A 24,135-nucleotide genomic window follows, 5' to 3' on the forward strand; every position below is an offset into this window, starting at 1 on the left:
CCTTTGCCTTACAGAAACTTTGTAATTTTATGAGGTCCCATTTGTCAATTCTTGCTCTTAGAGCATACGCTATTGGTGTTCTGTTCAGAAACTTTCTCCCTGTACCGATGTCCTCAAGGGTCTTCCCCAGTTTCTTTTCTATTAGCTTCAGAGTGTCTGGCTTTATGTGGAGGTCCTTGATTCATTTGGATTTGAGCTTAGTACAAGGAGACAAGGATGGATCAATTCGCATTCTTCTGCATGCTGACCTCCAGTTGAACCAGCACCATTTGTTGAAAAGGCTATCTTTTTTCCATTGGATGTTTTCACCCCCTTTGTCGAGGATCAAGTGGCCATAGGTGTGCGGGTTCATTTCTGGATCTTCAATCCTGTTCCATTGATCCTCCTGCCTGTCATTGTACCAATACCATGCAGTTTTTAACACTATTGCTCTGTAGTATTGCTTGAGGTCAGGGATACTGATTCCCCCAGACTTTCTTTTGTTGCTGAGAATTGTTTTAGCTATCCTGGGTTTTTTGTTATTCCAGATGAATTTGATAATTGCTCTTTCTAGCTCTGTGAAGAATTGAGTTGGGATTTTGATGGGTATTGCATTGAATCTGTATATTGCTTTTGGCAAAATGGCCATTTTAACTATATTGATTCTGCCGATCCATGAGCATGGGAGGTTTTCCCATTTTTTGAGGTCTTCTTCCATTTCCTTCTTCAGAGTCTTGAAGTTCTTGTCATACAGATCTTTCACATGTTTGGTAAGAGTCACCCCAAGATACTTTATACTGTTTGTGGCTATTGTGAAGGGGGTCATTTCCCTAATTTCTTTCTCAGCCTGCTTATCCTTTGAGTATAGGAAGGCCACTGATTTGCTTGAGTTGATTTTATAATCTGCCCCTTTGCTGAAGTTGTTTGTCAGCTGTAGGAGTTCTCTAGTGGAGTTTTTTGGGTGACTTAGGCAGACTATCATGTCATCTGCAAATAATGATAGTTTGACTTCTTTCTTTCCAATTTGTATCCCTTTGACCTCCTTATGTTGTCGAATTGCCCGAGCTAGTACCTCAAGTACAATATTGAAAAGATAAGGAGAAAGGAGGCAGCCCTGTCTAGTCCCTGATTTTAGTGGGATTGCTTCAAGTTTCTCTCCATTTAGTTTGATGCTGGCTACTGGTTTGCTGTATATTGCTTCTACTATGTTTAGGTATGGGCCTTGAATTCCTGTTCTTTCCAAGACTTTAAGCATGAAAGGATGCTGAATTTTGTCAAATGCTTTTTCAGCATCCAATGAAATGACCATGTGGTTTTGTTCTTTGAGTTTGTTTATGTAGTGGATTGCATTGATGGATTTCCGTATATTGAATCAACCCTGCATTCCCGGGATAAAGCCTACTTGATCATGGTGGATGATCGTTTTGATGTGTTCTTGGATTCAGTTGGCAAGAATTTTATTGAGTACTTTTGCATCGATGTTCATAAGGGTGATTGGTCTGAAGTTCTCTTTCTTTGTTGGATCTTTGTGTGGTTTTGGTATCAGCGGAATTGTGGCTTCGTAGAAGGAATTGGGTAGTGTTCCTTCTGTTTCTATTTTGTGGAATAGTTTGAAGAGTATTGGTGTTAAGTCTTCTTTGAAGGTCTGATAGAATTCTGCACTGAAGCCATCTGGTCCTGTGCTTTTTTTTGGTTGGAAGACTTTCTATGACTCCTTCTATTTCTTTCAGCGTTATGGGACTATTTAGATGATCTATTTGGTCCTGATTTAATTTTGGTATTTGGTATCTGTCAAGGAAATTGTCCATTTCCTCCAGATTCTCCATTTGTGTTGAGTATAGGCTCTTGTAGTAGGATCTAATGATTTTTTTGGATTTCCTCAGTTTCTGTTGTTATGTCCCCCTTTTCATTTCTAAGTTTGTTAATTTGGATACTTTCTCTGTGCCCTTTGGTCAGTCTGGCTAAGGGTTTATCTATCTTGTTGATTTTCTCAAAGAACCAGCTCCTGGATTCGTTGATTCTTTGTACGGTTCTCTTTGTTTCCAATTGATTGATTTCAGCCCTCAGTTTGATGATTTCCTGTCTTCAACTCCTCCTGGGTGAATTGGCTTCTTTTTGTTCCAGGACTTTCAGGTGTGTCGTTAAGCTGCTAGTGTATGTTCTCTCCATTTTCTTTTTGGAGGCACTCAGGGCTATGAGTTTTCCTCTTAGCACTGCTTTCATTGTGTCCCAAAGATTTGGGTATGTTGTGCCTTCATTTTCATTAAATTCTAAAAAGTCTCTGATTTCTTTCTTTATTTCTTCTTTGGCCAAGGTGTCATTGAGTAGAGTATTATTCAGCCTCCATGTGTATGTGGGCTTTCTGTTGTTTTTGTTGCTATTGAAAACCACTCTTACACCATAGTGATCTGATAGGAGGCATGGGATTAGTTCGATCGTCTTATATTTATTGAGGTCTGCCTTGTGACCAATTATATGGTCAATTTTGGATAAGGTACCATGAGGTGCTGAGAAAAAGGTATATTCTTTTGCTTTATGGTGAAATGTTCTATAAATATCAGTCAAATCCAATTGGTCCAAAGCTTCAATTAGTTTTACTGTGTCCCTGTTTAGTTTCTGATTTCCCGATCGGTCCATTGAGGTGAGTGGAGTGTTGAAGTCACCCACAATTATTGTGTTAGGTGCAATGTGTGCTTTGAGCTTTAGTAAAGTTTCTTTTACGAATGGGGGTGCCCTTGCATTTGGCGCATAGATGTTCAGAATTGAAAGTTCTTCTTGGTGGATTTTTCATTTGACCAGCAAGAAGTGTCCCTCAGTGTCTCTTTTGATGACTTTAGGTTGAAAGTCAATTTTATCTGATATTAGAATGGCTACTCCTGCTCGTTTCCTGTGACCATTGGCTTGTAAGATTGTCTTCCAGCCTTTTACTCTAAGGTAGTTTTTATCTTTGACACTGAGGTGTGTCTCCTGTATGCAGCAAATTGTAGGGTCCTGTTTCCTTATCCAGTCTGTTAGTCTATGTCTTTTTATTGGGGAATTGAGACCATTGATGTTAAGAGATATTAAGGAATAGTGATTATTACTTCCTGTCATTTTTGATGTTCTTTTTATATTTGAGTGGTTATCTTCTTTTGGGTTTGATGAAGGAAGGTAACTATCTTGGTTTTTCCTCCTTGTATTGGAGTTTTCCTCCTATTATTCTTTGTAGAGCTGGGTTTGTGGAAAGATATTGTATAAATTTGGTTTTGTCATGGAATATCTTGGTTTCTCCATCTATGGTGAATGAGATTTTTGCTGGGTATAGTAGTCTTGGCTGACATTTGTGTTCTCTTAGAGTCTGCATGAGATCTGCCCAGGATCTTCTAGCTTTCATGGTCTCTGGTGAGAAGTCTGGTGTGATTCTGATAGGTCTTCCTTTATATGTTACTTGGCCTTTTTCTGTCACTGCCTTTAATATTCTTTCCTTGTTTAGTGCATTTGGGGTTTTGATTATTATGTGACGGGAGGTGTTTCTGCTCAGGTCCAGTCTGTCTGGAGTTCTGTAGGCTTCTTGTATATTCATAGGCATCTCTCTCTTTAAGTTAGGAAAGTTTTCTTCCATAATTTTGTTGAAGATATTTGCTGGCCCTTTCTGTTGTAAATCTTCACTCTCATCTATACCTATAATCCTTAGGTTTGGTCTTCTCATTGTATCCTGGATTTCTTGGATGTACTGGGATACAAGCCTTTTGCATTTTGCATTTTCTTTGACAGTTGAGTCAATGGTTTCTATGGTATCTTCAGCATCTGAGATTCTTTCTTTCATCTCTTGTATTCTGTTGTTTATATTTGCATCTATGGCCCCTGATTTCTTCTCAAGGTTTTCTATCTCCAAAGTTGTCTCCCTTTGTGATTTCTTAGTTGTTTCTACTTCTGTTTTTAGATCCAGGATGGTTTTGCTCAGTTCCATCATTTGTTTGTTTGTGTTTTCCTGTAATTCTTTAAGAGATTTTTGTGTATCCTCTTTCATGACTTCTGCCTGTTGACTCAAGTTCTCCTGCATTTCTTTAAGTTTTTTTTGCCTTTCTTCTTTATTGGCTTCTATCTCTTGGGCCTTATTCTCCTGCATTTCTTTAAGTGATTTTTGTGTTTACATTATACGGGTTTCTAGCTTATTCATGTTTCCTGTATTTCTTTAATAGATTCATTTATGTCCTTTTTGTGTTCTTCTAGCAGCATCATGAACAGTGATTTTAAATCCAAATCTTGTTTCTCTGATGTGTTGGTATAACCAGGATTTGCTGATGTTGGAGAGTTTGGTTCAGATGCTGCCATATTGCCTAGATTTCTGTTAGTAGCATTACTGCATTTGCCCTTTGCCGTCTTGTTCTCTGGAGCTAGTTGGTCTTGTCTCTGGCTGGTGTTTGAGCCTCCTGAGAGGCTCTAGGGCTATTTCTGAAACACTGGATGGCAGGGTTTCCCCTGTAGCTGATTGCTGATGTGCTGTCCTCCTCTTGGGTGCCCTTGCAGCCCTAGTGTTCTTTGCCCCAGATTGTGTCTGTGAACCAGATGGTGCCTATTTGCTCCTTCAGGGAGTGCTGAGGGTGTATGCTGCTGGTGCCTTTTCTATGTGCTGATTACTCTGCTGGGCAGCGGAACTCCCAACCAGGTTGGTGCACACAAGGCTAGCCTAGCTGCTCGGGCCCTGAGTCTAGGCAAAAGCCTGGCAGGCCAATGTCCAAGCAAAGTTCCCCTCAGCTGTGAGTGTTAATTGGGTCTGTCAGGTGGCCAGGATGGTGGCGTGCGCGCGCTCCCTGAGAGTGCTGGGAGAGTCTGCTGGGCTAACAACCTCCTGGCCTGGTCGGCACACAGATGACCCACTGAGCAGCCCAGGGCCTGGGGGCAGTCCAGAGCCTGACTGTCTTAGACCGCAGCTATGTCAGCCTTGGGCTAGCCTGTTAGCTGGTTTTGCCTGCTAGGACTCTCTGGCTTCCCGTAGGCAAAATGGCGGCGCGGTGCGCCTGCCAGCCCGGGCAAACAACCTCTTGGCTGGGTTTGCACACCAGTGGCCCCCCGAACAGCCCAGGGCCTGGGTGCAGGCCAATGCCCGTCGGGCTTAGACCCCCGCGATGTTGGTCTTGGGTTATATTTGCGTACCTCAGTCTGTCTGATGTCTCTGGAGTCCGAGAACCAATATGGAGGCCTCGAAACTGACTGGCGGAAGGCAGAGTTCTGATGTGGCTTCTGTGTGGTGAAAGGTGCAATAAATCCTCTGCTGCTTGCAGCCTGGCTGGCCAGCGATGGTCAGTGGTTGTGGGCGCAGGGTCTGCCTGGACCCTGTCAGCTTGGTTCTACTGCTGATAGCCGGTGTTTTGATTATTATGTGATGAGAGGACTTTCTTTGTTTTCTGTAGGCTTCTTGTACATTTATGACTATATCTTTATTTAGGCTGGGGAAATTTTCTTCTTTGATTTTGTTGAAGATGTATTCTGGTACTTTGAGCTGGGAAGCTTTGCTCTCTTCCATCCTATTATGCTTATGTTTGGTCTTTTCCTTGTGACCTGGACTTCCTAGATGCTTTTGTATTGGGGTTTTTATGTTTAGCATTTTCCTTGCCCTTCTTGGCAATATCTTCTTCTTTTTTGTTTTTTTTAATTTTTTTTATTCAATATAATTTATTTACATTTCAAATGATTTCCCCTTTTCTAGGCCCCCACTCCCTGAAAGTCCCATAAGCCCCCTTCTCTTCCCCTGTCCTCCCACCAACCCCTTCCCACTTCCCCGTTCTGGTTTTGCCGAATACTGCTTCACTGAGTCTTTCCAGAACCAGGGGCCACTCCTCCTTTCTTCTTGTACCTCATTTGATGTGTGGATTATGTTTTGGGTATTCCAGTTTTCTAGGTTAATATCCACTTATTAGTGAGTGCATACCATGATTCACCTTTTGAGTCTGGGTTACCTCACTTAGTATGATGTTCTCTAGCTCCATCCATTTGCCTAAGAATTTCATGAATTCATTGTTTCTTTTTTTTTTTTTTTTTTTTGTCTTTTTTTTTTATTTGATATAATTTATTTACATTTCAAATGATTTCCCCTTTTCTAGCCCCCCCCCACTCCCCGAAAGTCCCGTAAGCCCCCTTCTCTTCCCCTGTCCTCCCTCCCACCCCTTCCCAGTTCCCCGTTCTGGTTTTGCCAAATACTGTTTCACTGAGTCTTTCCAGAACCAGGGACCACTCCTGCTTTCTTCTTGTATCTCATTTGATGTGTGGATTATGTTTTGGGTATTCCAGTTTTCTAGGTTAATAACCACTTATTAGTGAGTGCATACCATGATTCACCTTTTGAGTCTGGGTTACCTCACTTAGTATGATGTTCTCTAGCTCCATCCATTTGCCTAAGAATTTCATGAATTCATTGTTTCTAATGGCTGAATAGTACTCCATTGTGTAGATATACCACATTTTTTGTATCCACTCTTCTGTTGAGGGATACCTGGGTTCTTTCCAGCATCTGGCAATTATAAATAGGGCTGCTATGAACATAGTAGAGCATGTATCCTTATTACATGGTGGGGAATCCTCTGGGTATATGCCCAGGAGTGGTATAGCAGGATCTTCTGGAAGTGAGGTGCCCAGTTTTCGGAGGAACCGCCAGACTGATTTCCAGAGTGGTTGTACCAATTTGCAACCCCACCAGCAGTGGAGGAGTGTTCCTCTTTCTCCGCACCCTCTCCAACACCTGCTGTCTCCTGAATTTTTAATCTTAGCCATTCTGACAGGTGTAAGATGAAATCTTAGGGTTGTTTTGATTTGCATTTCCCTAATGACTAATGAAGTTGAGCATTTTTTAAGATGCTTCTCCGCCATCCGAAGTTCTTCAGGTGAGAATTCTTTGTTTAACTCTGTACCCCATTTTTTAATAGGGTTGTTTGGTTTTCTGGAGTCTAACTTCTTGAGTTCTTTATATATATTGGATATTAGCCCTCTATCTGATGTAGGATTGGTGAAGATCTTTTCCCAATTTGTTGGTTGCCGATTTGTCCTCTTGATGGTGTCCTTTGCCTTACAGAAACTTTGTAATTTTATGAGGTCCCATTTGTCAATTCTTGCTCTTAGAGCATACGCTATTGGTGTTCTGTTCAGAAACTTTCTCCCTGTACCGATGTCCTCAAGGGTCTTCCCCAGTTTCTTTTCTATTAGCTTCAGAGTGTCTGGCTTTATGTGGAGGTCCTTGATTCATTTGGATTTGAGCTTAGTACAAGGAGACAAGGATGGATCAATTCGCATTCTTCTGCATGCTGACCTCCAGTTGAACCAGCACCATTTGTTGAAAAGGCTATCTTTTTTCCATTGGATGTTTTCAGCCTCTTTGTCGAGGATCAAGTGGCCATGGGTGTGCGGGTTCATTTCTGGATCTTCAATCCTGTTCCATTGATCCTCCTGCCTGTCACTGTACCAATACCATGCAGTTTTTAACACTATTGCTCTGTAGTATTGCTTGAGGTCAGGGATACTGATTTCCCCAGACTTTCTTTTGTTGCTGAGAATAGTTTTAGCTATCCTGGGTTTTTTGTTGTTCCAGATGAATTTGATAATTGCTTTTTCTAACTCTGTGAAGAATTGAGTTGGGATTTTGATGGGTATTGCATTGAATCTGTATATTGCTTTTGGCAAAATGGCCATTTTAACTATATTGATTCTACCGATCCATGAGCATGGGAGGTTTTCCCATTTTTTGAGGTCTTCTTCCATTTCCTTCTTCAGAGTCTTGAAGTTCTTGTCATACAGATCTTTCACATGTTTGGTAAGAGTCACCCCAAGATACTTTATACTGTTTGTGGCTATTGTGAAGGGGGTCATTTCCCTAATTTCTTTCTCAGCCTGCTTATCCTTTGAGTATAGGAAGGCCACTGATTTGCTTGAGTTGATTTTATAATCTGCCCCTTTGCTGAAGTTGTTTATCAGCTGTAGGAGCTCTCTAGTGGAGTTTTTTGGGTCACTTAGGTAGACTATCATGCCGTCTGCAAATAATGATAGTTTGACTTCTTCCTTTCCAATTTGTATCCCTTTGACCTCCTTATGTTGTCGAATTGCCCGAGCTAGTACCTCAAGTACAATATTGAAAAGATAAGGAGAAAGGGGGCAGCCTTGTCTGGTCCCTAATTTCAGTGGGATTGCTTCAAGTTTCTCTCCATTTAGTTTGATGCTGGCTACCGGTTTGCTGTATATTGCTTTTACTATGTTTAGGTATGGGCCTTGAATTCCTGTTCTCTCCAAGACTTTAAGCATGAAAGGATGCTGAATTTTGTCAAATGCTTTTTCAGCATCCAATGAAATGACCATGTGGTTTTGTTCTTTGAGTTTGTTTATGTAGTGGATTGCATTGATGGATTTCCGTATATTGAACCAACCCTGCATTCCCGGGATAAAGCCTACTTGATCATGGTGGATGATCGTTTTGATGTGTTCTTGGATTCGGTTGGCAAGAATTTTATTTAGTATTTTTGCATCGATATTCATAAGGGAAATTGGTCTGAAGTTCTCTTTCTTTGTTGGATCTTTGTGTGGCTTTGGTATCAGCGTAATTGTGGCTTCGTAGAAGGAATTGGGTAGTGTTCCTTCTGTTTCTATTTTGTGGAATATATCTTCTAAGGTGACTTCTATGCCTGAGATTCTCTCTTCTTTCTCTTTTATTTTGTTGCTGATGCTTGCAACTGTAGCTCCTGACCCCTTTCCTAGGTTTTCCCTTTCCAGGGTTTCCTCCCTTCCTGTTTTTCTTATTGTTTCTACTTCCTTTTATAGGTCTTGGACCACTTTGTTCAGTTCCTTCATCTGTTTGATTGTGTTTTCCTATATTTATTTAAGGGATTTATTTGGCTCATCTTTAAGGGCTTCTACCTGTTTGTTTGTGTTTTCCAGTATTTCTTTCAGTGAGTCATGTATATCCTCCTTAATGGACTCTTTTATCTTCATGAGATAGGATTTTATGTCAGTGTCCTGGTTTTCAGATGTGTTTGGGTATCCAGGGCTTGATGTGACAGGAGAACTGTGTTCTGACAGTGCCGAAGTATATTAGTGTCTGCTGCTTATGGTCTTGTGCTTGCCTCTTGCCATCTGGTTATCTGTGGTCCTAACTGGCCTGGGTGTCTCTGTCTGGAGTCTGCCTCCTGTATCCCTGGGTTGCTGTAGATCTCCTTGGAGACCTGTGGTTCTTGCTTTAGTAGACCTCCTGGGAGGACTTTAGACTGTAGGGGTCTTCAAACAGGCATGTATACCCAATGATCTGTTGCTCTGGCTGTAGCGGATTTCCTTGGAGGCCTTCAGATTGTAGGGATCTGTTGCCCTGGGTACAGTATATCTCCCGGGAGGCCTTCAGACTGTGGGGTCTTCAGAGGAGCAGACACCAGATCTCCTGGGTGGCCTTCAGACTATTGCCCTGGGTGCAGCAGATCTCCTTGGAGGCCTTCAAACTGTGGGGTCTTCAGAGAGGCAAAGCTGATGATCTGTGGCCCTAGGTGCAGTAGATTTCCTGGGAGGCCTTTAGAATGTGAGATCTTCAGAGGGGAAGACAAGCTGATGATTTTACTTCGGTGGAAGGCTCAGGCTGAAAAGGGGAAAGTTAATTTTATATCTAGCCACTTTGCTGAAGTTGTTTATGAACTGTAGGAGTTCTCTGGTAGAATTTTTGGGGTCATTTATGTATACTATCATATCATCTTCAAATATGGATACCTTGAATTCTTCCTTTCCAATTCCTTTGTATTCATTTGGTTTCCTTTTGTTGTCTAATTGTTCTATCTAGAACTTTGAGCACTCAATTGAATATACAGGAAGAGACTGGGCAGCCATGTCTTATTTCTGATTTTAGTGGGATTGCTTCAAGTTTCTCTCCATTTAATTTGATGTTGGCTGTTGGTTTGCTGTATATTGTTTTATTATGTTCAGGAATGTGCCTTGAATTCCTGATCTCTCCAATACTTTTAACATGAAGGGGTGTTGTATTTTTGTCTAAGGCTTTTTCAGTATCTAATGAGATGATCATGTGATTTTTTTCTTTGAGTTTGTTTATATCATTGAATACATTGATGGGTTTTTATATAGTAATCATCCCTGCATCCCTGGGATGAAGCTTACCTGATCCTGGTGAATGATGGTTTTGATGTGTTCTTGGATTTGGTTTGCAAGAATTTTTTTATATATATTTTTATTGATATATTTTTTTATTTACATTGCAAATGATTTCCCCTTTTCTGGGTCCCTACTCCCCGCTAGTCCAATAAGCCCTCTTCCGTCCCCCTATTCTTCCATCCACCCCTTCCCACTTCCCTGTTCTGGAATTCCCCTATACTCTTGCACTGAGTCTTTCCAGAACCAGGGGCCACTCCTCCATTCTTTTTGGACATCATTTAATATGTGGATTATGTCCTGGGTATTCAAAGTTTCTAGGCTAATATCCACTATGAACATAGTAGAGCATGTATCCTTATTACATGCTGAAGAATCCTCTGGATATATGCCCAGTAGTGGTATAACAGGGTCCTCAGGAAGTGACATGCCCAGTTTTCTGAGGAACCGCCAGACTGATTTCCAAAGTGGTTGCACCACCTTGCAATCCCACCAGCAGTGGAGGAGTGTTCCTCTTTCTCCACATCCTTGCCAACACCTGCTGTCTCCTGAGTTTTTGACCTTAGCCATTCTGACTGGTGTGAGGTGAAATCTCAGGGTTGTTTTGATTGGTTTGCAAGAATTTTATTGGGTATTTTTGCATTGATATTCATAAACAAACCTGGCCTGATGTTCTCTTTCTTTGTTTGGTCTTTATGTGGTTTAGGTATCAGCATAACTGTGATTCCATAACATGAATTAGGTAGTGTTCCTTCTTGTATTTTGTGAAATCATTTGAGAAGTATTGGTATTAGGTCTTCTTCTTTATTTATTTATTTATATTGAATATTGTCTTCATTTACATTGCCAATGGTAAAACCTTTCCCGATTTTCCCCCTCCCCAAAGACCCTCAACCCCTCCTCCCACCCCATGCCTCCACATATATGCCCCTCCACCGAACACACTCCCACCTCCCCACCTTGGTTTCCCTTTGTTGGGGCCTCTATTGAGCCTTTACCTGACCAAGGACTACTCCTCCCACTGATGCCCAACAAGGCCTTCCTCTGCCAAATTTTTGGCTGGATCCATGTGTGCCCCTTGGTTGATGGTTCAGTCCCTGGGAGTCTTGGGGGGGGTTGGGTGGCCAAAATCATTGTTCTTCCCATGGGGCTGTGAACCCCTTCAGCTCCTCTGGACCACCCTCCAGCTCCTCCATTGGGGACCCCACACCCAGTCCAATAGTTGGTTGCTAGCATCTGCCTCTGTATTTGTAAAGCTCTGGCAGGACCCCTTCAGAGACAACCATGGCATGCTCCTTTTGGTATACACTTCTTGTCATCCATAGTAGTGTTGGGGCTTGGTGACTGTTTATAAGATGAATCCCCAGGTAGGGCAGTCACTAGGTGGCCTTTACTTCAGTCTCTGCTCCACAAATTGTCTCCCTTATTGCTCCTGTGAGTATTTTGTTCCCTTTCTCAGAGGAACCAAAGCACCTTCACTTAAGTCCTTCTTCTTGAGCTTCCTGTGATGGGTGAATTGTAACTTGTTTATGTTGAGCTTTTTGGGCTAAGATCTACTTATTAGTGAGTGCATACCATGTGTGTTCTTTTGTGATTGGGTTACCTCACTCAGGATGACACTTTCTAATTCCATCCATTTGCCTAAGAATTTCATGAATTCCTTGCTTTTAATAGCTGAATAGTACTCCATTGTGTATATATCATAGTTTCTGTATTCATTCCTCTGTCGAGGGACATCTGGGTTCTTTCCAGCTTCTGGCTATTATAAATAAGGCAGCTATGAACATAGTGGAGCATGTGTCCTTATTACATGTAGGAACATCTTCTGGGTACTTATTTTTAATTATATATTTTCTTTATTTATATTTCAAATGTTACCCCCTTTTCTTCGTTTCCCCTCTGAAAAACCCGTATCCCATTCCTCTCTTCCCCCTGATCACCAACCCACCCACTCCCTCTTCTCTGTCCTGGCATTCCCCTATACTGGAGCACTGAGCCTTCACAGGGTCACTCCTCCCATTGATGTCTGACAAGGCCATCCTCTGCTACACATGTGGCTGGAGTCATGGGTCCCTCCATGTGTACTCTTTGGTTGGTGGTTTAGTCCTTGGGAGCTCTGGGGGTACTGGTTGGTTCATATTGTTATTCCTCCTATGGTGTTGCAAACCCCTTTAGTTCCTTGGGTCCTTTCTTTAGCTCCTCCATTGGGGACTCTGTACTCAGTCCAATGGTTGGCTGAGAGCATACTCTCTGTACTTGTCAGGCACTGGCAGAGCCTTTCAGGAGACAGCTATATCAGGCTCCTGTCAGCAACCACTTGCTGGCATCCACAATAGTGTCTGGGTTTGGTAACTATATGGGATGGATCCCCAGGATCCCCAGGTGGGGCAGTCTCTGGATGGTCTTTCCTTCAGTCTCTGCTCCACGTTTTGTCTCTGTATCCCCTTCCATGGATATTTTGTTCCCCCTTCTAAGAAGGACCGAAGTAGCCACACTTTGGTCTTCTTTCTTCTTCAACAAAATTATAGAAGAAAACTTCCCTAACCTAAAGAAAGAAATGTCCATGAACATACAAGAAGCCTACAGAACTCCAAATAAATTGGAATAGAAAAGAAATTCCTTCTGCCACATAATAATCACAACACCAAGTGCACAAAACAAAGAAAGAATATTAAAAGCAGTAAGGGAAAAAGGTCAAGAAACATGTAAAGGCAGACCTATCAGAATTACACAGACTTATCACCAGAGACTATAAAAGCTAGAAGATACTAAGCAGATGTCATACAGACCTTAAAACAACAAAAATGCCAGTCCAGACTACTATACCCAGCAAACTATCAATTACCATAGATGGAGAAACCAAGATATTCCACGACAAAAGCAAATTTATACAATATCTTCCCAGCCATTCAAAGGATAATAAATGGAAAACTCAAACACAAGAAGGAAAACTATACCCTAGAAAAATCAAGAAAATAATCTTTTAACAAACCAAAAAGAAGATAGCCACATAAACATAATTCTAACTCTAACAACAAAAATTAGGTCTTCTTTGTAGGTCTGGTAGAATTCTACACTAAGACTATCTGTCCCTGGGCTTTTTTTTGGGGGGGGGGAGAATTTTAATGACTGCTTCTATTTCCTTGAAGGTTGTGAGACTGTTTAGATAGTTTATCTGATCGTGATTTAACTTTGGTATATTGTATCTGTTTATAAAATCATCCATTTCATCTAGATTTTCCAGTTTTGCTGAGTATAGGCTTTTGTAGTAGGTTCTGATGACTTTTTGAGTTACCTCAGTTTCTATTGTTATGCATCCCTTTTCATTTCTGATTTTATTCGTTTGGATATTGTCTTGTGTCCGTTAGTTAGTTTGGATAAGGGTTCATCTATCTTGTTAATTTTCTTAACGTCCCAGCTCTTAGTTTTGTTGATTCTTCGTATTGTTCTCCTTGCTTCTAATTAGTTGATTTCAGCTCTGAGTTTATTTCCTCTTATCTATACCTCTTTTGTGTGTTTGCTCCTGTTTGTTCTAGAGCTTTCAGATGTGTTGTTAAGTTGCTAGTATAGGATATCTCCAAATTCTTTATGAAGGCACTTAGAGCAGCCTTAGTCTGTAGTGATCTGATACAGTGTATGAGATTATTTCAATCTTATTATAACTGTTGAAACCTGTTTTGTGTCTGATTATAATGGTCAATTTTGCAGAATATAGGATGAGCTGTTAAGAAAAAAGTATATTCTTTTGTTTTAGGATAAATGTTCTATAGATATCTGTTAAATCCACTTGGTTTATAACTTCTGTTAGTTTTACTGTGTCTCTGTTTAGTTTCTGTTTTCATGATCTGTCCATTGCTGAGAATGGGTTGTTGAAGTCTCCCACTATTGCTGTGTGGAATTCAATGTGTGATTTGAGCTTCAGTAACATTTCTTTTACAAATGTTCTTGCATTTGAGGCAGAGATGTTAGAATTGAGAGTTTATCTTGGTAGATTTTTTTCTTTGATGAGTATGAAGTGTCTTTCCCCATCTCTTTTGATAACTTTTAGTTACAACTCTATTTTATCAGATATTAGAATTACTCCAACTTGTTTCTTGGGATGATTTGCTTAGAAAATTTTTATCTAGCCTTTTAGTCTGAGGTAGTGGCTGTCTTTGCTACTGAGGTGTGTTTCCTGTAAGCAGCAAAATGCTAGGCCCTGTTTACATATCTGGTCTGTTAGCCTTTTTATTGGAGAGTTGGGTCCATAGATGGTGAGAGATATTAAAGATCAATGATTGTTGCATCCTTTTACTTTTGTTGTTAGAGGTGGTATTATGTTGGTGTGGCTCTCTTCTTTTGGATTTGTTGTGAGATGATTAATTTCTTGGTTTTCCTTGGGTGTAGTTTCCCACTGGTGTGGGCATTTTCCTTCTGTTTTAATTTATAGGATTGGATTAGTGGAACATTATTGTTTGAATTTGTTTAATTTTGTTTAATATTGTTTAATTTTGTTATGAAATATCTTTGTTTTCTCATGTATTGTGACCGAGAGTTTTACTTTGTTTAGTAATGTGTGCTGTCATCTCTGCCCTCTTAGGGTCTGCAGGAAATCTTTCCAACATTTTCTGGAATTTAGAGTCTCTTTTGGGTATATTAGCCTAGACTGACATTTATGTTCTCTTAGGGTCTGTATGACATCTGCCCAGGATCTTCTAGCTTTCATAGTTTCTGGTGAGAAATCTGGTGTAATTCTGATAGGTCTGAATTTTATGTTACTTGACCTTTTTCCCTTACTGCTTTTAATATTCTTTCTTTGTTTAGTGCATTTGGTGTTTTGATTATTATGTGACAGGAGGGATTTCTGTTCTGGTCCAATCTATTTGGTGTTCTGTAGGCCTCTTGTATGTTCATGGGTATCTCTTTCTTTAGGTTAGGGAAGTTTTCATCTTTATTTTTGTTGAATATATTTACTGGCCCTTTATGTTGGGAATCTTCACTCTCTTTTATACCTATAATCTTTAGGTTTGGTTTTCTTATTGTATTCTGTGTATGTTTTGGGTCAGAAGCTTTTCACATTTTGCATTTTCTTTGACTGTTGTGTCTATTTCTTCTACAGTATCTTCTACACCTGAGATTATCTCTTTTATCTCTTGTATTCTGTTGTCGATATTATGCTCAGCAAAACTCTCAATTACCATAGACAGAGATAGGATATTCCATGACAAAACCAAATTTATACAATATCTTTCCACAAATCCAGCTCTCCAAAGGATAATGAATAGAAAATACCAACACAAGGAGGGAAACTATACTCTAGAAAAAGCAATAAAGTAATCTTTCAACAAACCCAAAAGAAGATAGCAACACAAACATAATTCTTGGAGGCAGGGGGAAGGAGGAAGTGTTGGGAGTTTTCTGGGGGGGGACAGGGAAAGGGTATAACATTTAAAATAAAAATTAAGAATATATTCAATTAAAAAATAGAGTTTCAAAAAAATAGAATTTCTTTTGAGAAGTCAGGTGTAATTTCGATAGGTTTGCCTTTATTATGTTACTTGGCCTTTCCCCTCATTGCTTTTAATATTCTTTCTTTTTTCTGTGTATTTAGTATTTAGATCATTATATGATGGGAGAAATTTCTTTTCTGATCCAATCTATCTGGTGTTCTGTAGGTTTCTTGTACATTTATGACCATCCTTTTCTTTAGGTTAGGGGAATTTTCTTCTATGATTTTGTTAAAATATTTTCTGGCTCTTTGAATTCTGAATCATCACTGTTTTCTTAGTCTTAAATTTGGTCTTTTCATTGTACTGAATTTCCTGCCTGTTTTGGATTAGGAGGTTTTTGTACTTTGTATTTTCTTTGACTGTTTTGTCAGCATCTTCTATCATATTTTCTATGCCCGAGATTCTCTCTTCTATCTCTTGTATTCTCTTGAATTACTTGTGTCTGTAATTCCTGATGTCTTTCTTAAGTTTTTCATCTCCAGGGTTTCCTCCCTTTGTGACTTCTTTATTGTTTCTATTTCCATTTTTATATCCTAGACATTTTTGTTCATTTCCTTCATTTGTTTTATTGCATTTTCCTGTATTTCTTTAAGGAATTTATGTGTTTCCTCTTCAAGGGTTTCTATCTGTTTACTTACCTACATTCTCTTGTATTTCTTCAAAGAAGTTATGTCTTCTTTAAGGTGCTCTATCATCTTCATGAGAAGGGTTTTTATGTTAGAATCTTGCTTTTTTAGGTATGTTAGAGTATCCAGGGTTTACTGTGATGGGAGAACTGGGTTCTGATGGCGCCAAATGTCATTGGTTTCTGTTGCTTATGTTCTTGAGCTTGCCTCTCACCATATGGTTATCTCTGGTGTTAACTGGCCTTGTTATCTTTGACTGGACCCTGTCCCTCCTGTGAGCCTGGTTGTGATGGACCTCCTCAAGTCAGGATGTCTCTGGGTATGGGAGGGGGTCTGGAACTCTGCCTCTATCCAGGGCAGAGTTGCAGGCCAGAAGCAAAATGTGTCTTTGGGAGGGTGGATAGGTCCCACCTCTGCTGGGCCTCATGGGGGTCTCATTTAGGCGAGGTATTGTGATGGTCGGTGTCCCTGTGAGCCTGGTTATGACAAACCTCCTGGGAGTCAAGCTATTTCTATGTGTGGGTGATGGTGGCTGGAGCATCTGATTCTCCCCTGGGCACAGTTGTGGACTGGAGGAATGATTTGTCTCTTATTTATCTATCTATCTATCTATCTATCTATCTATCTATCTATCTATCTATCTATCATCTATCTATCTATCTATCTATCTATCTATCTATCTATCTATCTATCTATCTTTACTTATTCACTTTACATCCTGCTCACTTCTCCCTTCATGGTCACCTCCTTCCACAATTCTTCCATCCCCCATTACCATCCCCCTCTTCTTCTCCTTTGAGCAGGGTTTCCCCAACCCTGGCACATCAAGTCTCTGTGAGGCTAGAGGCATATATGCAGAAAGGACTAGGTCCAGCCAGTGTATGTTCTTTTCCTTGAAAGCCCTATTCTAGTGCTTTATACACATCCATATGCTTCTTTCCATGCTACCTAGGTGTGAATGAATGTCACGACACTACCACTTGCCCAGCTTATGCCACCTGCACTGACACTGCAGACAGTTATTACTGCACCTGTAAACGTGGCTTCCTGTCCAGCAATGGACAAACCAATTTTCAGGGGCCAGGAGTGAAATGTCAAGGTAAGTTTGTGTTGTATGACTTCCTGGGGAGACATGAATAAACATCTACTCTTACCACTGAAGAAGTTATATCTATATCACACTCAAGTAGTTTAATTGTGTATTAATCATATACCCAAGGGAAGGGGCCTTGTGAATCTGATGTTGAAGTGTTTTTGACTTCCTTAGTCTTAGGAGTCCCTTCCTCTCTCAGTAGAGAATACTTCAGTTCAGAAGAAATCACTGCACAAGTGTTCATATTCCATCAAAGCCTGCTAGTATTTGGTAGGAGGTCAGTGGTGTTTGATTTAGCAACCCACTTTTATGAACTTGGAACCAGAATTATAAGACTGCTTAGATTTAAACAGAGGGACCCTAGACCCCACCAAAGTCACCAAATAATGAGCTCATAGAAGGAGGCTTATTTCAACTATTAGTTCCAGAGCAAGGGCAGTTTGTCACTCTAGCCTTTTTCTTTGCTCAGATGTTAACGAATGTCTTAAAAGTGACTCACCTTGTGGTCCTAACTCAGTCTGCACCAATTTGCCTGGGAGAGCCAGGTGCAGCTGTCTTAGTGGATTCTCTTCTTCCACTGGGGAAAGCTGGATCCTGGGAAGTTCGGGTCATTTACTCTGCACAGGTAATATCTTCAGGCTCTCTACCCTGGGTGGTCTTTGGTGGTCAGCACACAGCACATACTCACTCACTCTTTTTTGCTGCCCTGCAGATGTTGATGAATGTCTAACAACTGGGATCTGCCCTAAGTATGCCAACTGTTCTAACTCTGTGGGAAGCTACAGCTGTACCTGCCAACCAGGCTTTGTGTTGAATGGCTCCACTTGTGAAGGTTTGCAACACCTGCTCCCAGAAATTTTTCTTTTTCTCTTATTTATTTATTTATTTATTCCTTTTATATCCTAATATCAACTACCCTCTCCTCCTAGTCACTTCCTTACACAGTTCCCCCCTCTATTCCACCTTCTTCTCCTCTGAGAAGGCAGAGACCCAACTTGTTTATCACCCCACCCTGGCACATCAAGCCACACTGCAGGATTGGTTCCATCCTCTCCCACTAAAGTCTAGCAAGGCAGTCCATCTAGGGGAAGGGAACTCAAGGTAGGCATCAGAGGCAGGGAAAGCCCCTGCTGAAGTGTTAGAGGGTCCACAGGAAGATTAAGCTGCACATCTGCTATGTGTGTGTGAGGCTAGGACTAGGCCATCTTTGATTGGTGGTTCAGTCTCTGGGAGTCCCCAAGAGTCCAGGTTAGTTGACTGTTGGTTCTTCCTGTGGAGTATCTGTCCCTTTCAGGTCCCTCAATCTTTCCTCCAACTCTTCCATAAGACCCCCAGAGCTCCATTTAATGTTTGGATGTGGATCTCTGCAATCGTTTCCATTTGCTGCTGGGTGGAGCATCTCAAAGGGCAGTTATGCTAGACTCCCGTGTGCAAGTATATCAAAGTATCATTAGGAGGTTAGGGACTGGTTCTTGCCCTTGGGATGGGTCTCAATTTGGGCTAGTCACTGGCTGGCCATTTTCTCTGACTCCACTGTATCTTTGTCCCTTCACATCCTGTAGGCAGGGCACATTATGGGTTGAAGGTTTTATGGGTTGGTTGTTGTACTTATCCCTCCACTGGGAGTCCTCTTGACTATAGGATGGGGCTATTTCAGACTCCTTATCCCCCACCACTTAGTCGTCTCAGCTAGAGTTACCCCATAGACTCCCTAGGGCTTTTCCTGTTCCAGGTCTCTGGCACATATTAAAGAAAGCCTCCCTCTGCCCACCATTGATTTCCTTTCTCTCATTCTATACCTGATACCCCCAACCTGTTCTCCTTGCCATCACCTCCTCCAACCAGTTCCCTTCCTCCATACATTTCCAACGTCTATTTTATTTCCTCTTCTGAGAAAGATTCAAGCATCCTCCCTTGTTATTTGGCATCTTTGGGTCTGTGGATTGTAACATGGTTATCCTGTACTTTATGGCTAATATCCACTTAAAGGACATACCACACATGTCCTTTAGGGTCTGTGTTACCTCACTCAGGATGATATTTTCTAGTTCCATTGTTTGTCTGCAAGATTCATGATATCTTTGTTTTTAATAGCTAAGTAGTATTCCATTGTATAAATGAACCACATTTTCTTTATCCATTCTTCAGTTGAGGAATATCTGGATTGTTTCCAGTTTCTGGCTGTTGTGGATTTAGTTTAATGCTTGCATTATGCTTTTGGGTTTCTAAAACCACATGGGAATCCACATGTCTGCATGTAAGATGCTGAGGGTCCCTGACTCTAGTTGGCTTTGATTGGTAAACAAATTTTCCAGTAGCCAACGGCTGGGCAGGGAGACAGAGGCAGGTCTTGGCCTGAGAAATGTAGGACAGAGAGACAGAGAGACAGCCAATATGTAAGAGATGAGGATTATGACCCAGGAAGGCTATGTGCCTGTGTCCTGGGCAGCCAGGATGGAATATAGGTTTTAGTAAGTAATTATTCAGGAATATTGTAGGGGAGACTGTGCTAGCAACATAGAAGACAAAGTAGCCCAGCCATTGAGCTAATTAAGACATACTAAATGTAAGGCTACATGTGTGTGTGTGTCTTTCATTCAAGAATCTAAACACTGGGGCAGGTAGTGAGGAACACTGCTGGAGAGATTAGAGTGGATTAGTCAACTACAGTTACATTGGCTATTACAAATAATGTTGACCTATACGTAGTTGTGTAAATGTCCTTTAGGGGCAGTGGAGGATATTTTGAGTATATGCCCAAGAGTGGTATAGCTGGGTTTTGTGTTAGAACTATTCCTACTTTTCTGGGAAACCAGCACATTGTACAAGTAATGTTTTTGCTTCCACCAGCAATGGAGGAGTGTTCCCCTTGCTCCACATTCTTGCCAACATGTGCTGTCTCTTGAGGCTTTTGTTTTCTTAATTAATTAATTCCCTTTACATCCCAGTTGCTGCTCCATTCTCCTATTTTTCCTTTCACACAGTCCCTCCCCTATCCCTCCCTCCCCTTCTCCTCTGAGAGGGTAGAGGTCTGGGTATCCTTCCACCCTGTCACATTAAGTCTTTGCAGGGCTAGGTGCATCTTCTCCAGCTTTTGCCAGACAAGGCAGCCCCATTAAGGGAATGTGATCCACAGACAGGCAACAGCTTTAGGAACAGACCTACCCCCACTCCAGTTGTTGGGGGACCACATGAAGACAGAAGTGTACATCTTCAACAAACTTGCAGTGGGCCTAGGTCCAGCCCATTTATGTTCTTTGGTTGGTAGCTCAGTCTCTGAGAGTCCCTAAGGGTCCAGGTTAGTTGACTCTGTTGGTCTTCTTGTGGAGTCCCTATCCCCTCCGAGGCCCTTAATCCTTCTACTAGCTCTTCCATAAGACTCCCTGAGATCCATCTAATCCACAGAGGCTGTGGGCCTCTGTATCTGTTTCAGTCAGGTACTAGTTAGAGCCTCTCAGAAGACAGTTATACTAGGCTCCTGTCTGCAAAAATAGCAGAGTATCTCCATAGTGTCAAGGATTGGTGCTTGCCCTTGGAATAGGTCTCTCACTGAGCTAGTTATTGGTTGGTCATTCCCTTAGTCTCTGCTCCATCTTTGTCCCTGAATTTCTTTTAGACAGGACAAATTTGGGGTCAAATGTTTTATGGGTGGGTTTGTGACCTTATCCCTACACTGGGGGGTCCTGCCTGGCTGCAGGAGGTGGTCACTTTAGATTCTATATCCTCACTCCTAGGAGGCTTAGCTAAGGTCACTCCCATAGACTCCTGGGAGTCTTCCACATTCCACATCTCTATCATGTCCTAGAGATGACCCCCACATTCACCCTGCTGTTTTCCATTCATTCTCTTGGCCCTCTAGTTCTTTCTCTGGTTTCTTCCCACATGTGCTCCTGAATTCTCTTTTACCCTCCCATCCAGTTCCCTCCATCCATCTGCATCCTTTGACTATTCTACTTACCCTTTAAGTAAGATTCAAGTGTCCTTGCTTGGACTTCCATCTTGTTAGCTTCTTTGGGTCTGTGGAGTATAGTATGGATATCCTATACTTTTTGGCTAATATCTACTTATAGGTTAGTACATACCATGCATATCTTTTGGATCTGGGCTACCTCACTCTGGATGATATTTTCTAGTTTCATTTGCCTGCAAAATTCACCTTCTTTTTGTTTTTAATAGCTGAGTAGTCTATTGGGTAAATGAACAACAGTTTTTTTAATGTATTCATTCTTTAGTTGAGGGGTACCTGGATACATTCCAGTTTCTGGCTATTATGAATTAAGCTGTTATGAACATAATGGAATATGTGTTCTTGTGGGAAAGCATTTTTTGGGTATATATTCAGGAGTGGTATAGCTGGTTCTTCAAGTAGAACTATTCTTTTTTTAGAATCTGCCAGATAGATATCAAGAGTTGTGTACAAGTTTGCACTGCTCCCAGAAATGGAAGAGTGTTTCTCTTATTTCATATCTGTGCCAGCATGTATGGTTGCCTGAGTTTTTTTATCTTAGCTATCATGATAGAATCTTAGGGTCATTTTGATTTCTCTGAGGACTAAGGATGTTGAACATTTCTCTATTATGAATTCTGGTTTTTTTGGGGGGGGGGCACATCACTTCCGGAGGACCCTGCTATACCACTCCTGGGCATATACCCAGAGGATTCCCCAGCATGTAATAAGAATACATGCTCCACTATGTTTATAGCAGCCCTATTTATAATAGCCAGAAGCTGGAAAGAACCCAAGTATCCCTCAACAGAAGAATGGATGCAAAAAATATTGTATATATACACAATGGAGTACTAGTCAGCCATTAGAAACAATGAATTCATGAAATTCTTAGACAAATGGATGAAGCTGGAGAACATCATACTAAGTGAGGTAACCCAGTCTCAAAAGATCAATCATGGTATGCACTCACTGATAAGTGAATTTTAGCCTAGAAACTTGGAATACCCAAGACATAATCCACATATCAAAAGATATCCAAAAGAACGGAGGAGTGGCCCCTGATTCTGGAAAGACTCAGTGTAGCAGTATAGGGCAATACCAGAACAGGGAAGTGGGAAGGGGTGCATGGGAGAACAGGGGGAGGGAAGAAGGATTATGGGACTTTCAGGAGTGGGGAGCCAGAAAAGGGGAAATCATTTGAAATGTAAATAAAAAGTATATTTAATAAAAAAAGGAAAAAAATTGAAGAGTTATATGAGAAATAAAAAAAAGAATTCTGGTTTTTTTTGGGGGGGGAGTGTTTGCTGGTATCTAATTTATTGAGTTAAAAAAATATTTTGGATGTGGGTTGGTGAAGATTTTTCCCAATCTGTAGGCTGCTTCTTTGTGCTATTGATAGTGTCCTTTGTCTTACAGAAGCTTTTCAGTTCATGATGTCCTGTTTATCAATTGTTGATCTTAGTGATGGAGTCATTGGTGTTGTCTTGTCTCTCCTGTACTGACGAGTTCAAGGCTATTTCACACTTTATTTTCTGTTAGTTGTATTATATCTGGCTTTATGTTGAAGTCCTTGATACACTTGTATTTGAGTTTTATGCAGTGTGATAAATATGGGTCTATTTACATTCTTCTACTTGCAGACACCTAATCAGACCAGCACCATTTGTTGAAGATGCTTTCATTTTTTTTCATTGTATAGTTTTGGCTTCTTGGTCAAGTATCAACTATCTGTAAGTGTGTGGGTTTGAGGGCTTGGATTTGATTCTATTGGTCAACCTATCTCTATAGCAAAACCATGCAGTTTTTGTTGCTCTGTAATACAGCTTGATGCTGGAGATGGTGATATCTTCAGAAGTTCTTTTTTATATTAATTAATTATTTTTTTATTTACATCCAAAATGCTGTCCTCTTCTGTTCCTCCTCACAGAGTCTCCCCTTCCCCTTCCCCTTCACTTTACTTCTTATTTCCTCCTACCTTGGGGCATCAAGTCTCTACAGGTTTATGCACATCTTTTCCCAATGAGGCCAGACAGGGCAGCCTTCTGCCATCTATTTGCCAGAGGCTTTGTACTAGCCTGTGCATGCTCTCTGTTGGTGACTCCGTCTCTGGGAACGCACAGGGGTCGAGATTTGTTGACACTCTTGGTCCTTCTGTGTTGTCATCCCCTTTAGTTCTTTCAATCCTTCCCCTAACTCTTCCATAGGAGTCTGCAACTGCCATTCAGTGTCTGGATATGAGTATCTTCATCTGTCTTAGTCAGCTGCTGGGTGGAGCCTCTCAGAGGGCAGCCATGTTAGGCTCCTGTCTGCAATCACAGCATAGCATTATTAAAAGTACTGGGGATCTGTGCCTGGCCACGGGATGGATCTCAAGTTAGCTGGTCACTGGCCAGATATTTCTTCCAGTCTCTGGTCCATTTTGACCCCTCATTTCTTTTAGACAGGTGAAATTTTGGGTCAGAAGTTTTACAAGTGGGTTGGTTTCCCCATCCCTCTACTGGGGGATCCTATCTGACTATTGGAGGCAGTCCCTTCAGGTTCCATATCCCCACTGTTGGGCATTTTGGCTAAGATCACCAGCAATGAGTCCTGGGAGTCTTCCCCATCCCAGATCTCTGGGACTGCCTAGTGATTCCCCCATCCTCCACCCCCAGCAGATGCATATTTTCATTCATTCTCCAGGCCTTCTGGGCTTTTTTCCAGTGTCCCTCCATACCTGATTATGCCCCCCTTTTCTTCCCACTCCTCAGTCCCATCCAGTTTCTTCAGTCCCTCTGGCTCCGGTGATTATTTTGTTTCCAGTTCAAAGTGGGATTGAAGCATCCCACTTGGGTCTTCCTTCCTGTTAAATTTCTTACTGTCTATGGTATCATTGGTATTTTGTATTTTTGACTA

The 24,135-nt window shown here is 41.3% G+C and overlaps 1 protein-coding gene across 2 annotated transcripts in view; it reads left to right on the plus strand.

Moving 5' to 3' along the window:
* Adgre1 (adhesion G protein-coupled receptor E1) overlaps window positions 1-24,135 on the plus strand; it is a 99,652-nt gene that overhangs the window by 20,805 nt on the left and 54,712 nt on the right. For both annotated transcript variants that reach the window (XM_052192080.1, XM_052192079.1), the window contains exons 3-5: window positions 17,151-17,297; window positions 17,761-17,916; window positions 18,004-18,123. In XM_052192080.1, coding sequence (XP_052048040.1) covers window positions 17,151-17,297; window positions 17,761-17,916; window positions 18,004-18,123 — 423 coding nt within the window. The remainder of the gene's footprint in view (window positions 1-17,150; window positions 17,298-17,760; window positions 17,917-18,003; window positions 18,124-24,135) is intronic.

The sequence above is a fragment of the Apodemus sylvaticus genome, chromosome 9 (genome assembly GCF_947179515.1).
Source record: "Apodemus sylvaticus chromosome 9, mApoSyl1.1, whole genome shotgun sequence".
Classification (NCBI taxonomy): Eukaryota; Metazoa; Chordata; class Mammalia; order Rodentia; family Muridae; genus Apodemus; species Apodemus sylvaticus.